The sequence below is a fragment of the Lontra canadensis genome, unplaced genomic scaffold (genome assembly GCF_010015895.1).
Source record: "Lontra canadensis isolate GAN:19392208 unplaced genomic scaffold, GSC_riverotter_1.0 scaffold19, whole genome shotgun sequence".
NCBI classification, from domain to species: Eukaryota; Metazoa; Chordata; class Mammalia; order Carnivora; family Mustelidae; genus Lontra; species Lontra canadensis.
The window spans coordinates 24994852-25011251 of record NW_022631013.1 but is presented as its reverse complement, the minus strand read 5'-3'; the positions used below and the strand labels follow the sequence as shown (position 1 = coordinate 25011251).

Genomic DNA, 16400 nt, shown 5'->3' with positions numbered 1-16400 from the left:
CACTTATGTCCCATGTATATAATGGCTTGTTATACACCATTAAAATAATGTTTCAAATGTTTGTATTTAAAATATAAAAATATGTTCTAAATTGATTAATAATGGAATACTAGCAAGTTACTAAATAACAAGGCAATCTTGGAGAAAAAATATATATGGATAGATCTTTTTTTTTTTAAAGACCTATTTATTTTAGAGAGAGAGGTTGAGAGAGCAGGAGGGGCAGAGGGAGAGGGAGAGAGAATCTCAAGGAGACTCCACAATGAGCACAGAGCCCAGTGTGGGGCTTGATCTCATGACCCTGAGATCAAGACTTGAGCCAAAACCAAGAATCAGTTGCTCAACTGATTGCACCACCCAGGCGCCTCTATAAAGTATATATTTTTAAAGTGAAGCATCTAAGTGTAAAGATTCATGTCAGAGGATTAAGGATTTTCCTTGAGGGCTTTGGACTCCTCTTGCTGATTATGCTGTAGATGCAATGATTTACCTCGTAATGAGAAGTTCTGAGCAAGTACCAGAAAAATTCACATTTGCTCAATAAGAGGTCTTTCATAAGGAAAATGAATTTTTGGGGTGTCTGGGTGGCTCAGTTGTTAAGCGTCTGCTTTCGGCTCAGGTCATGATCCCAGGGTCCTGGGGTTGAGCCCCGCATTGGGCTCCTTGCTCAGCAGGAAGCCTGCTTCTCCCTCTCACATTCTTCCTGTTTGTGTTCCCTTTCTCAGTCTCTCTCTCTCTGTCAAATAAATAAATAAAATCTTAAAAAGAAAAAGAAAAACTGAATTTTCTCCAAATTTCTCTAACATTGGACGAGTAGATGCATATTTCCTTCCAAAATTGTCATAAGTATTTTAATATTTAAATTATGTTTTCATAAAGCTTTGCAAAACTGATCTCATCACTGGAAACTGGGTTTGTCAGCCATAGAAACTGAGATAAGTATGTTTTCCTTAAAATATTAGAGGCTTATTATTAAAAATTATCTTAAAAATTGTGACTCCTCAAGCATTTCCTGGTCTTTGCCTTCTTAGAAACTGAGTTTACTTGTGGTTCTTTGTTCTCTCAGTGTCATTCCTCTGTAGGTCTTTCTTGCTTCTTCTGTGGTTTTATTCCTCACGGCCCTCCCTTCTGAGAGGCTTTGGGGAATAGACTGAAATTGGGGTGATTCTTTTTTTATGCTGCCATAAACAAAGCGACGTGAACAGAGTAATATGGGACAGAATGATCTTCAGTGTTCTGGGAAGGTGACTTCAACGAATAACGATAAAGTGAGTTACTTCAATGAATAAAGACAAAATGAATGAATATATGACATTTAATGGACTCTCTTTAGATCCTTAAATGTAATACAACTCAATAATAATTTTAAAAAATACAACAGGTAGTAAAAATAGGGTTGACCTTAAATCGTATATTTGGTCCATACTTGTGTAAAAGAATCAACTGAAATAGGAAAGAACCTCATACTAACCACCATGGTGCTACCATTGCGAAAAAAGAAAGAGAGTAATGTCATGCCAACACTCTAATTTTAATCACAGCTCTAAATAGTTAAGAGCACACCCAGCAAATGATAGTGTATATCTAAGTCTGGGGTTTTTTGTGGTTAACATTCTCTCCAACATAACCTTAGATAGTACAGGTGGTTCCCCCTCTTCAGGGCACAATTCTAAATATGGCGTATCCTTTCCAGAGGCTGTGGTTTGAAAGAAGAGTAATGATGGTAACATGTGCAATTGCAGGTATGATGACGAAGCTTATAAAAAAAAAAAAAACTCGGTCTTTGTGAATCTCTTAGGAGTTTTTAATTAGGAGGGACTCACTAAGGAAGACAAGTAAAGCTTTAGAAGTCATGTAATTCTTTTCTTTCACCTTTATTTTGCTTTATACTGAGATGACATGATCTTTTAGAAGGCAAGGCAAACATCTAGGTGTGTATTTTTTTGTTTATAATTATATAATATTCTGAAATAACATACTGAAAACTACTTGTTTCTACGGTGATTTGTAGTTAAGGTTCATAAGTGCATGCATCTTGGCGACAGCGCTACTTAAATAAATCTGAAACAAAGAAAAGAAGAGTCACCTGAAATACATTTGCAGTAAAGAGGTGAATGCACAAGGACAGGCAAACCCTCCCCCCAGGAAGGCTGACTGAGGCTAAAGAGGGGAATTGAGTACGGCATCAGAGCAAGAGACCGTGTTGAAAAGGAAACATGCACACCAGTGCTGCAAATCAGGGATGGGTAACAGCTACATGTAAGAAACTGGTGAATTTCTGCCAGCTGTAATGGCCGAGGATACTGGACGTTATTAAACCAGGCCAGATCTGCCCTCTTGAGAATGAGTATCTAAGTCCACAGCACCGGGAGACTAAGTGTGCACTCCTCCTAACATGAAAGGCAGTACCAACCTGTATAGAGGTTTTCAGCTTTGCTCCTAGATCAGGCCCAGAAATAGAGCAGAGAGGAAGAGGAGGAAACTTTAAAGCTCATTTATAACAGGTAGTTAGAAATGTGAGTATGAAGCTTGGGAGAGAGCAAAGAGTTAAAGACAAAAATTTCAGCATGTTGTGGTATTTATAGCCTTGCATGAGATGACTGGATAAGATCACTAGGGGAGAGCAGAGGTAAGAGAGAGACTCTGCTCCAGGATCGGGCTGTGGCATGTTCCAACATCCAGAGGCTGGGAGAAGAGGGAGGAAAGAAAAATCCAACAAAGATTAAGGAGGAGCAGGTAATTTCTTAGCTATTAAAATGATTCCAGAAAGGCTTCTTGATCAAAATGGTAGACCTGAGCCCTTTCCTTTCATCCCAAGATTTCACTGATGTGATAGTCAATGTATATGAATAAGAATATATCTACACGCAAGCTGAAACCAATCTAGATGCCATCATTTGGACAAATATTTGGGAGCCAGGAAGGTACCTAATATTCTTATTCATAAATAACACAGGCATAGGAAACCGTAAACCACAGCCTGCAGGACAGTTGAGTCAGCTGTCAGAGGAGGTGGGAAGTGATTTCACCAGAGGAGAAGCTTCAGGCTCTGAGTCAGCAGATACCGAGGGTGGGGATGGGTGCTGGGTTGTCAATCAGGGTGGTGAGCAAGAGACTTCACCACCAGCTGGAGCCCCATGAAGTGCTCTCTGAATCGGTTGGAAGATTGCCTGGAAGAGGCCCTTGGTGCGAGTTGTGAATCTAGGTAGAGAGGTAGAGTAGAATATGGGAAGAATCTTAGACTCTCACAGGGGATTGAAGAGGTGAAGGAAAAAACAGCTTTTTCCAGAAGTGAAAATACACTGAAGTATCCTATCCTCAGAGTAGAGACTTTTTTCATCACTTTGGCAACTGTGGGAGCTCTAACTCAGCCTGCCTATGCCTTCCCCATGAACCATATACTCAGATCCCACAGGTAGCCAACCCATTAAAGAAAGACCTGCTGGATCAACAGACCATCAAATCTGCAGAGGAAGCCCACTCCTGGTACCAAAGTGAATCAGAACAACTCTTCATTTGTCATTTTATGTGTTAAATCAAAGATCACCAGACATTTGTGGAAAGCAAAGCCATGAGAGAGGAGAGGCAGAAGAAAGGAAGAAAAAAGTAATGTAAAGGACAGAAGTGTACATAAAAACTCTGTGACATTTTAAATGATATTTTATCCATAAAATGGAGGAAATGAGAATTAATGGATATTAAAATACATTATAAAATTGAAATAATTGAATATTACTTCTTTGGCAACACATATTTGCATCATCATATTATTGTGGATATTGTTCCTTTTTTTCATGATAAGAATCAACCTATTGTTAACACTCAAATCTTAATTTGTTGCAGAACCAAATGCAGATATTCTGGACCCTGACTGCATAGAGAGAGCTGTACAGGTGACAACCTGCAGGGGAGGAGGGAAAAAGTTGTGGAAATATGGGAGTATTAACTGTATCTTCCATAGTCCAGAAGCAGTGGTATATCTCTTAAGTGTATCATTTAAAGTATAATAATAAACAATACAACTGCTAGTAAGTTAACATATCTCAGAAACTTAAGAGAAGTTAGAGTAAAAGTGTTTTGAACTGCCCATCTTTTATGAAGGGAGATATTACATACCTGTTCTAGTTGATCGATTCAGAAAGAATATTTGTTAGAAAGTAAGTGTATTTATTAGAGTTGCAGTGATAATCATTAGAAGACTGAAACCAGAAATGGGTAAAGTGGTTTGTCTTAGGCTAGGCCTAGAGATGAATCAGAAGAGGGGCTCTTTTATTTTTTATTTGTACCCTTTTAGGAATATTTAAAAAAAAATAAGTCTGTGTATTGCTATTATTGATAAGTAACCATTATTTTAAAATAAACCAACCAGGATCATAGAGGAAGAAACTCCTAAATTTTAGAAAGTATAGTAATGCTGATAGCAAATTCTAACAAAGAAGAAAATTATAAGCTTTTAATCTTATGAACTTATAAATGCTGATGCAAATAAATGTTAACAAAATAGGTTTGGTAGTTCATTAAAAGATTGATGTGACACATCCAAAGAGAGTTTATTCCCAGAACATAAGGATATTTCAACATTTGGAAATCAGTTCATACATTTCTACTTATTGACAGATTAATGAAGGAAAAAGCCACAATCGTCTCAATAGATTGAAAATTCAACATTCTTTCCTGATTAATAAATTCTTATAGTAAAAGACAAATAGAAATATATATTATCGATGTGATAAAAGGTTGAATCATGTATGACAAAATTTAACTTCTTAATATATAAAGTGCTTTCACAAAGCAACAAGAAAAAGATATACCCAATAGAAAAATAATAGAAGATAAATCACAGAGTAAATCAATTGTCCCCAAAACATTAAAAAAATTCAACCTTATCTCATTTAAAGAAATGTAAGCATAAGCTGCAAAATAAAAATTTTAAGCTATTATATTTGTAACTATTTTAATTCTCAATACTGGAGAATTAAAGAAACAGACTCACTTTTTCATCTAGTTGAAAGATGTATATGTTGATAACATAATTCTGGAAGATAATTTGTCAATATATTAAAAAGCATTGGAAGTGTATATATATGTATCCTTTGATATAGAAATTACATTTCTAGAAGTTATATCTAAAGATATAAAGATAGATATTCACAAAATTTAGCAATATGATTAATAATCAAAATATTATATTTATAATGAAAAATAAAAATTAATGTCCAACAATGGAATAATAGTTAAATATTATAGGTCCATATGATAGAATATTGTTCAACCATCAAAAGTGAGGTTGTATATGAATACTTGTTGATATGGAAGATGTTTATGATATATTCAGTGAAAAATCAAAATGCAAAATAATATAACAGTATAATCTTGTTTTCATTTAAAATAATTGTCTATAGCTAGCTAGCTATCGAGTTATCATTTATCTACCTACTTTGTATCTATCTGAAAAAAGCTGGGACAGTATTTATCATGATGTTAATGTTAGTTACCACTAGTTGGTATTTTTTCATTTTCTCTATTGTACATTGTGTATTATTGGATATTATTGTTTATTTTTTCTTTTCAAAAAATTAACAAGTATTGCTTTTGCAATATAGTAAATGCTATTGTAAGGTAAAAGCATGTATATTTTTTCTCTTTTGTTTAAACTATGACAAAGTTCTAATACTCTTTTTATAAAATGACTCTTACAAATCAATTAGAAAAATGAACAACACAGCAGAAAAATGGGCTCTAGTTGATTCCCAAAATAAAAACCATAAATGACCTAGGAACAAGAAAAATTCAACCTCACTAGTAATTTTAAAAAATAAAATAAAAATGAGGTAATCTTTTTCTATCACCAAATAGACAAGTCTTCTAAAAAATAGAGGATTAATTCTCTGTGACAGCAAATGTTTAGGGCTGTGAGATCACTTGTACAATGCAGATGGGAACAATATTTCTAGAGAATATGATAATACATAACAAAAGTCTCAATGTTGTGCATGCCATTTGGCGCAGACATTCCCTTTCTCAGAATTTCCATAAAGAGATAATTATGGACATGTGCAAATAAGGATGACCATTACAATATTGTTTGTAATAGTGAACATTAGAAAAAAGACTCAAATGTTCAGATATAACTAAATTATGGTATATCCATAAATAAGAATATTATTCAGAAATTAAATTGGACTTTTAGAAAAACAGTTAATGACATGGAACAGTTTATACTATACAGCAAAGTGGAAAGAAGTGTTCTTTTTCTGCTTTATCACAAACCAGGGAATGTGTTTTTTTTCGGTACTACCTACAACTGCCTGATGCTCTTGTCACATCTGATTCTCAGCCACTTAAGATGGCTTGTTGGTGCTTGTTCCAATACTTGGTAACAATGCTCTCTCTCTTGTCTCTCCTTATGAATTTATGCCATGATTTCCCATTGCAAAATGGGAAAGATTTACATTTAACAAAGAAACAGTACTGGTAAGTAACGGGTCTGTGTTTCAGAGAGCACAGAGTATATAATCTTAAATAACTTGAAAATGTACTTAGAACTAATGAAAAAATAAATATGCCATTTCTTTGAACTTTTGATTAAATCAACTATGCCAAAATACACTTTTTTTGTTATTCAAGACTTGGAGAGGAAATTAATAATGTAAGGGGTATAGTGTGTGCTTTGAAACTGCATGTAAATTACAGATCCTCCTCCAAAATCATCAAGATTCAGTAGTTGTTCCCTCTACAATCTTCGGAAGCGCCACAGTATGGTGATGGAGAGCTCAGCCTCTTTTGGTCCTACACTAGGCTGTTGCTCTGTGTGCCTGGGTCAGTTATGCAATCTCTCTTTGCCTGTTTCCTTACCTAAAAATGGGCATAACGATAGTATTGAAATTGCAGGGATAGGATACAATTAAAGATAATATATTTAGAGGCCTTAGAATATATATGGTAACCATTCAGTAACTGCTAGCTGAGAGTATTATTTTTTATGACTACCATTATTAGGTCCTTATTAGGGGATTTCTGCTTATTTTAGTTTTCAGTTACTTTAAGTATTTAATAAAATTGAATGGTTTCCGTAACATTTACTTGCTTACTCATCTACTCACTGTATTTCCCAATATCTTTATGATTTGTTTGCTTTGGGATCTTAAATATCAGAGCCTAAAAATACACAGAGAAATCCATGAGGCTGTAAAAGCCAAGAAGAAGAGACAGGAAAGTAAGGGCAGTGGTTCAGCAGTAGGGAGGAAAACAGAAAAGAGCCCAAAGTGGCAAGTGATAGAACCAGGTTATGGACACCTGGTTGTGAGGGGCAACATGACTCCTGCCGCACAAGTCACACGCTGGGTACTAAGTACCTGTCCTGACCCTGATTTTCTGTGTGCTGGCTTTTTTGGTTGGCTTGACTTCCGTGTCTTTTGTAATAAAACTTTCTCAGCTGAGGAAACCCGAAGACCGCTTTGAAGTGTGGAGAGCATCTATGACACACAGGTGTGAACCAAGTCAAGGATGCCGTGGATATTTACACGAAAGGTCCACAAGGGATCCTGGGCCTCTCCAGCTTTTCGGCTTTATTGGCCTCTTGGCCTTTTGTTTAGGACACAGGCTGCGATCTTACTATTCAACTATCCCTTTGAATGACTGTCTTAATTTTGGACTCACAATCCTGACTTTGATCCAAAGCACCTCTTTGGCTCTCTGTCCTGAATTCTGACTTCTCTATTGATGAATCAGAACTTGGAATAAGCATGTCCTCATGTTTTTCTAGTCATAGAATCCAAATGGCACTGAAATGGAAGGAAGGTTGTGATAGAGTCTGAGTAATGGGCAGTTGGATTGAAAGGCAAGGGATATGAGCAGGAGGGTTTTGGAAAGTAAAACTGATAGACTGTCAGGGGTGAGGAAGAGGGCAAAGTCCAGGGTAATTTCTATGTTTTTGTATTGGTTGCCTGGATGGGCTTTGGGCAAGAAATGGCAGGTTTTCCAGCAAAGAGGACAAGTTGTTGCATAGAGGCAGAGTTGGAGATTTCAGGCGGCTTCTTCCAGCAGATGGTTAAAAATCTAAAGAATTCAGACCATTTCTCCATTGTCCTAACTACCACTTAGTTTGAATTAGTAAGTTGGTCTGCAGTAGATATGGTTATTTTCTTGTCCCCGTTTATTTGCTTTTCAGGAAAATTTGGGCTCATATCATTTCCTAAATAAATTCATATTATTCAAGTTGAGCTTAGAAAAAGATGTTATCATGTGGAAGTCTTCTGAAAAATCTGTGTACCAGGGATCTGAGTTCCAGAGGTGTTTGGTTTTGTTTTGTTTGTTTTAACAATAAAAATGTAACAGGATTGGGTTAATAGTCCTGCAGAAAGTTAATAAATAACACTACATTAATTCTACTGCCTACGGAATTGGTTTCTGTCAGGAAAAAAAAATGTCAGAATGCACAAAAACATCAAGTTTTAAATAACTCAGAGCCACAAGACCATCTTGTGACATCTCGTAAACTATGGTTTAAGAGATTTAATAGGCTGTGGCAATAAATTAATGAATATCAAATTTGAAATGTGTAGCTTCACAAGCATGTCCAGAAGAAAATGCTATTACTTTGCAGAAGTTATATACGTATCAGTCCACAGTGTTACTTTAAAAGTTATTATGTCAGGGTATTTGTTGCATATATGAGGTAAAAAGAAAAAAAAAGTTAAATAACCAAAAAAGGACAGAAAGTCATGGAAAGTGAAAGAAATAAAGTGAAGGAAAGATACCAATAAAAATTTCAAAGAAAAAGGTAAATTAATGAGACACAAAAGTTTTTTTCAGAAAAACTATAGGAATAAAATAAGCAGATGGTATTTACGACGAGGGCCACAAAAGAAAAACTTCCACAGGAGAAGCAACACAAAGACAGAAAAGGAAATTTAAAAATCACAGTAAGAACACAGCCTTACTGATTTATCATTTTATTCCTTAGAAGCCCTCTCTCAATAAAGTATACCACAACTCTGTACAATACAAACAAATATAAAATTACTCATAAATGCGAGAAAGAAATTCAATAAGGAAAAAAACCAAAAACACCAGCACCCATCTTCGGGTGGGGAGACAATGTTTTTTCCTTCTCAGTTTTCCGTACTTGACCTAAATGTCTTCCAGGAAGAGACACTACTTTCATAATGGATGGGAATTAACTCTATTCAAAATGAAGCCCTGCATCACATTTCCTATTAAAATTTAACGCAGCAGAGTCTAAGTCTGCCGCCAGCTAACTTAGGGACCGAACAGGACGCCATTGCCTCCCCGCACACCAGGCTCCAGGTTGCCTTGCGGGGTGGACTGGGCATGCGTCGGTCTCCCGCGTGAGTTCTGCGCAGGCTCGATTCTGGCCGGGACACAGACTGCGCATGCTCCCGGGGTGTGCCAGCATTCCTTCCCAGCTAGGGACCGGGGCCGCGATGCCAGGGGCTCCCACAGTGTCATAGCGGGCAAGGCGGCGTTGCCCTGGGCAGCCGTCCGCTCTCAAATGCTCACCGCCCCCTCCGCCCTCTCGCACATTCGCTGCAGGATGCGGTGAATGCTGGGGAAGCTGGGCCTGTCGGCGGGCAGCTTGCTCCAGCACAGGCGCATCAGGTTGTACAGCTCCAGGGGGCAGTCCTCGGGGCAGGCGAGGATGTGGCCGTCGCGCACGTAGTAGATGACCTCCTCGTGGGCCATGCCATAGTAGGGCTGCAGGCCGTACGAGAAGATCTCCCACAGCACCACGCCGTAGGCCCACACGTCCGACTCAGTGGTGTAACGGTTGTAGAAGATGGACTCGGGGGGCATCCAGCGGATGGGGATGGCGTCATTTTCATTGGCTTTGTAGTAGTCCGCCGAGTAGATGTTCCTGGACAGGCCGAAGTCGGCGATTTTCACCACCATGTTCTCGCCCACCAGGCAGTTCCGGGTGGCCAGGTCCCGGTGCACAAACTTGCGCTCGGAGAGGTAAGCCATGCCAGCGGCCACCTGCCTGGCGATGCAGAGCTGCTCGGCACAGGAGAGGGGCGGTGGGGCAGGGCTGGACGCCTGGGCCCCCCCGGACAGGTCGCGGTGGCTGAGGCTGCACCGGCTGTGCGGGGACATGCTGCGGAGGAACTCATTGAGGTCACCGTAGGCCATGTATTCGAAGAGCAGGCACATGGGTTTCCCGACCGCACACACACCTGCAACCGAAATCACGCGCCTTGTTATGCGGGGTGTCTACCGTGGCCCTCCACGAGGAGCGCTCCGACAGCCAGTGACCGAGGTTGGGCCCTGGCCTTCTGTGGACAGCATCACAGCCCAACCCTGACCCCATCTGTCTGGTCACACATCCCGTATTTTCCTTTTAAGGTTCAGCTTATCTGTCACTCCCGCTAGAATGCCTGGGCTCCCAGCCCTACTGATAGATTTTCCTTCTCTAGGCTTAGGGCTTGCCATCCCATGACAATCATCTATTTGTTTGAGGTTTCTCCTCCAAATTTGTTTGAGGTTTCTCTTCCAACCTGTTAGCACTTTGAAAACAGAAATCATGTCTTACTCTTTTTTAAATCCCACACACCTGCCGGGTATCTGGCACAGCAAGTGCTCGATATGCATTTGCTGAGTGAATTTAGGAATGGATGCTTGTTTTGAACGTGTGATGTTCTGTGTTTCTTCTACTTCTTTGGAGAAGGTTGGTTAGGAAGATGTATGAACTTCGGAAAGGATGACAAAAACAATGGCAAAAATCTTAGGTGAAGTACTCAGTGAAACATTTCAAAGTTTAGGTTTTACAGTGTTTGTTCTAGAAAGAAAAAAAATGTGTATATAGAGCCTCAGATTTAGTGCCAGGAGTACATTTGCAAATTTTAAATTCTTGTATATTTGAGAGGGAAATGGGACACCTTGAAATATTAAATCATTTGGGTTTCACAACTTCATATCACCGTAAAAATAGATTATGAAATCTAGGATTCTTCTTTCAGGCAAAAATTAGAAGTCTCTGTTCAAAAAGGAAGAGAAGTAATGAATACCATTATCTTGGCTTTTTTATTTGGAGGCTGGTTTTTAATTCCAGGGATTTGGCAATCAATATATTTATAGATTTTAGAGAGACAAATTAAGAAATGATAACATATTTTTATGAGCAATTTAAAAAAACAATTTTTTGAACTTTGGTTATTTAATACAATGTTCCATTCCATGGTGCAAAAAATACTATATAGGAAGGAACAGAGATGTCCCTCTGATGAAGAAGTAACGGAAAAGGCACAAGTGTAGGATGAAGGAGGAAAACTTGGAAAGACTCTGTTTTGCAATAAATGCAAATAATTTCAATAAATGCAATACATTTCTTCATTTCTATTTTCATACCTAAGAGTTTCACAATGTTCGGGTTATCAAATTCTGCCATGAGGGCTGCCTCCCTCTGAAAGTCTGCTTGCATGTCTGCTGAGGCTTCTTCTTTGAGCATCTTCACTGCCACCATTGTGAAAGGTTCATAGGGAAGTAAGCCCGGAGCCCTAAGAGATACATTTATATAGGAAGAGATCAACTATCAGGAACATATACATATTCACATTCATCTACACACATTCACATATATTCCTTCCACTTTTGCAGCCTTTCCCAGAGCTACAGAATCAAAAAAAAGATGGCAAGAGTAGATTGTACTTAAACCTTTTTGATGCCAGTTAATAAAAATCACTGGGACTGTTTTCAACACAGGTTGTTTGAAAAATGCATTATTTGTAAATGTCAGGAAATCTGAAGTACACAGATCCAACGAGATTGTTATTACCGCCCTAAACCCTTGATCTCTGGCCAGGATCTAAATTCCTGGATGGCAGGGACCATGGCTTACTCATCTTTATATCCTTTTGAAACCTGAAGTGGTGCCTTGCATATTTTTGGTTCCCCATGAGTATATGTGTGAGATCTTCATTAATCATGTAACCTCCATAGGAGGGCTACTATGAGTGACAGTACGGTTGTGTCCTGCCCAAGAACACCAGGAAAAAATGACAATTGGTGATTAAAACCAAGTCCACGTTCTGTGGCCCCGCTGTGTGTCTGTGAGCCACATCCATGCAGAGAGGGCATTTCCTTCCACTTCACTCAGAGGCAATAAATGGGCTAGCCTTGGCCCTACTCTTGAGCTCATTGTTTTCTGGCATTTTTACATTATTTTCCCCCTTTTCTGCTTTGCCATTCTATGGACATCTATTTAATATCTACACATGTCAGGCTCTGAATTCTTTTTTTTTTTTTTTAAGATTTTATTTATTTATCTGACAGAGATCACAAGTAGGCAGAGAGGCAGGCAGAGAGAGAGTGGAGGAAGGAGGCCCCCCGCCAAGCAGAGAGCCCAATGCAGGGCTCAATCCTAGGACCCCGGGATCACGACCTGAGCTGAAGGCAGAGGCTTCAACCCACTGAGCCACCCAGGTGCCTCCAGGCTCTGAATTCTTAAATGGAAATACTAGTTCAAAGTGAATTTTAAATAAAGTGGAGAAAATAGCAATAGAAAATGGAAGAGAAATTTTACAGTCACTAAAAACAATGCAAGAATATGGTTAAAATGTACAATAAAATTATTTTCTGAAAAGGAAATATAATTAAACTTTGCCAATTGCTCATAATTTGAACACTACATAAATGAAGATTCTCTCCTACCCAGACTTGTTTTTCAGCAGAGAGGAAAAATTATTGAGATTCAAAGTACAGTACTCAGTAAAATGAGGTTAACAATGTGAAGAATTATTTGATGATAATTATTACATATACAACCTAGGCATCAAGGTAGTGGTCTGGTAACTTTTTAGACACAACATATTTCCGTGGCAAGATTTTTCACATGGGTAACTTTACCTTGCTTGAAATACCCTTCCAAATGCTCCCTCTCCAATATCTCTCACGTATTCAATGTTATTCCTTGGGTATTCCAGGCTGAGCAATTTGGGATTCAGAAGGAGGGGCATCCTCTGGTACATGGGGTTGGGATGAAGTCTGTCTAGCAGAAGCTCAGAAGGAAGAGTAGTGAGGGTTACTGCTGCTGATTCTCTGCAAGTAAGACAGGGAAGACCAGTGATAAACTCAGGATCAGGTGAGACCTTTGTACTCGGGCTTGGGTTTTAAAGAGATACGATGTTAGGAGGAAACAAAACAAATTACACTAAGGCAGCCGAAGATCCTTCAGTTTTAGAGCAAGAAATACTTTCTTTGGTCTGGGAGTCAGAAGGTACCTTTTCTTAGGAATTTTGTCACTATCCAATCTGGTGTGGCATTGGGCCTGGGGAGTGGGGGCAGATGGGGAGCAGGAATAGCCATATTCTTCCAAATTATTGTTTAGATCCTACCTGCTGTGAAAAACTAACCTTAGGACATGTGATACTATGCAAAAAGTTACTGATATTTTTAAAGATCATGGCGGGGTGCTTCATCTTAAAGCAAGTCAATGGATGTCATAAAGAGACGCAGTGTTATATATATTCCTCCTCCTGCCCCCAATTCCAATATTCAGTTTGTAGGTTTTAAAACATTACTACATGTGGTTAGCTTACATTAGAATCTCACCTTTTCTTGTTTTTCCATTGTTTTCGTCGTCGGCAACAATAAAAAGTAGTCACAGTAAGAAACACAAATATGGCAAAGCTGGACATGATGGAGATTATTACAGTCATGGAGTATGTAGGTGAGACAGAGAATGAGGAAGAGGAAGAGGAAGGCAGGTCTGGAATGTCCACGCTCGGCTTTGAGGACGTCATGGGTGGGAATGCTGTAAGTAAACAAAATTCTTTTCATTCATTCTTAAACTTTTAAGAAGCAGTCTTTGCATTCAAGCAATCTTCACTAAATTCAAGCAAATTTAGTAAACTAAATTTAATTTTAAGAGTGTGGTTTCGTGGATCAGGTTCTCCCTGGTTATATATTTCTAAAGGCCAAGGGTAAGAATCCAGAGATCCAGTTGTAAGTCAGTCCAGCTTACAGAATCACAGAATTTTGAAGATGAGACCCAGAGAAAGGAACCAATTTTTCCAAGACAAATGCAGATCCTGGGCTAGTGCTCCTTAAATTGCATCATGTTGTTTATGACCTGACAACAATTATGGAGCTAATTATGTTATTAAATGAAATAATTTCATGAAATTGTGGTCAGGATCGTCTACAGCTGAGCTTTTATTACATTTACTGTTTTACAAACAAAACAAAAATAATAGAAGAAGATGAAGAGTGGAAATATAGGGACACAAATGGGAAGTGAGTATATCCAGAAATTGAGCTCCTGTCAAACTTTTATTAAAAAGGTCCATGCAAATATAAAGACAAGGCAAAATCTGCATTACTCTGGAAACCAAATGATGCCATGTTTGTGTCACTCTGTAGAGTGCAAAGTCCTCTGTGTATCTATTAAAACAACCCTATTAATTTATATTTTATATTCTTTCAATTGAGTAAAGACAAAAACATGGGTACAGAGTATCTTAATAATATAATTGACAAGAATGTTCTAATAGCAAACAGTGTACTTCGTACCGGACATGGAGAGAATAAACCCTATTTTCAAATACTTGTGGAATACTGACAGACATGATCTTTGGTCAAGCCACAAAAATAAACCTCAGATTTCAAAAGCAGAAATTATGTGGATTTATTCTTTGGCTAAAATGCAATTAACAATAGACTAAGTAAAATCCATTAGGGCATCTAAAAAAAAAATTCAATAACTTTTCACTCAAAGAGTAAAAAGTAGCCATAGTGACAGGTTCAAAAACATCTTCCTGATAGGGCATATAAGCTTTGGCCAAAGGGAAGTTCAGTGGTAAACTCATAGAGTTGTCTTTCTCCATTAGATCAAAAGGATGAAATTGAATGAGCTAACTCAAGACTTGGAAAAAGAAACAAAAACTACAGAGAACAGAGAAAAATAGCTGATAAAGTAACAACCATGTACAAGCAGAAATTAATAAGTTAGAATACACATACCACAAGTGCTAGAATTTAAAAAGAGGTCAATAGTTGGTCTTACATTTATAAAGTAGTCTATCAGTGGAATTTTAATTTTTAAAAGACAAGAAAGGCACAAACATCCAAAATTAGGAATGGTAAAGGAGTTATTACAGTAGATTGAAATAAAAATGCAGTAATTATGTAATTATGTAGTTACATTTTTTAAATCTTTAGAAAAATGATAGGACCATATTACTGAATTTGAAAAATCAGAAAATCTGAAGTTAGTCATAACCAGGAAATTTAAAAGTCATTATAGAATTAAGGATACATTCTTTTGGTCTTGGAAGAGATTAAATTTCCAGATTTTATAAAATGTTCCAATAAGAGAAAAATCTATCAAATTATTTTAGAAAGTTATGAATACTAACATCACAGCCTGGCAATGTTAGCACAAGGGAAAAGTGCATACATAGATTAAGGAACATAGATTTTAAAAAATCCTAAATGAGATGTTAGCAATTGGCTGCAATATAGTAAAAGAATGTGTTTGATATAAGGAAATATACTAATATAGCACATCCCAAAGTCAAAAGAAAGCTTTTATTACAGTGGATGCCTAAAGCCATTTGAAATAGGACACTTAATAAAAGTGATGACAAGTAGCCAGAGATTACAAGGGGTGCCCATTGGATGACTTAATGTAGGAGTGGAGACATTTTCTATGGCCTGAGCACCAATGGCTAGCAACTGGTTTTAGAGCCTGTGGAGACCCAAGTTTGGTCTTTGCTGTGGCAGGAAGACCATCAGCTCAGGCACTGGAACTGGAAGACTAGCTCAGCAGTGCATTTGTGCAGGAACAGTGAGAGTGTTTCTCATCAGGTATCACAGCGGTGGTAGACTTTGACTTCCTAGATTCCTTTATGATCGGCTTGAAAGCCAAATTGACTTTCTTTGAACTGAGTCATACGAAGGCTTTTTTTTTTTTTTTTTTTTTAGGTAATCCAAGATGGGTGGGGAGGGGTCTTAAATTGGAAAGCTAAACTTCCTGCTGATAATAAGTAGGAGCAAGCATTGAAAGACAGGAAGAGGCGACTATTTTTGTATCTGGATTTCACAGAGCGGTTCAAACTATATTTAACACATGAGGGAATGTAATGTAATTTGCGAAATTGGCTGTGTAATCTCATTAGTAAATATAAGGGTAATTTTTTATCAAAAATATCAGACATGGGGCGCCTAGATGGCTCAGCAAGTTAAGTGCCCGATTCTTGATTTCCCCTCAGGTTATGATCTCAGGGTTGTGAGATAGAGCCCCACATTGGGCTCCATGCTCAGCAGGAGGTCTGCTTCAGATTCTTTCTCCTTTTCCCTTTGCCCCCTACCAAAATAAATAAATAAATCTTTAAAAAAGTATGTCAGACATAGAGATTAATCCATGAAGACTTAGTAAGATTTAT

The 16400-nt window shown here is 38.0% G+C and overlaps 1 protein-coding gene across 3 annotated transcripts in view; it reads right to left on the bottom strand.

Moving 5' to 3' along the window:
* Positions 1–9455: 9455 nt before the first annotated feature.
* The window catches only part of MUSK (muscle associated receptor tyrosine kinase), an 89113-nt gene continuing 82168 nt past the window's right edge, over positions 9456–16400 (bottom strand). For all 3 annotated transcript variants that reach the window (XM_032860833.1, XM_032860834.1, XM_032860835.1), the window contains 4 exons: positions 13567–13768; positions 12862–13053; positions 11365–11513; positions 9456–10193 (listed from right to left, as the gene is read on the bottom strand). In XM_032860833.1, coding sequence (XP_032716724.1) covers positions 9511–10193; positions 11365–11513; positions 12862–13053; positions 13567–13768 — 1226 coding nt within the window. In that variant the 3' untranslated portion in view covers positions 9456–9510. The remainder of the gene's footprint in view (positions 10194–11364; positions 11514–12861; positions 13054–13566; positions 13769–16400) is intronic.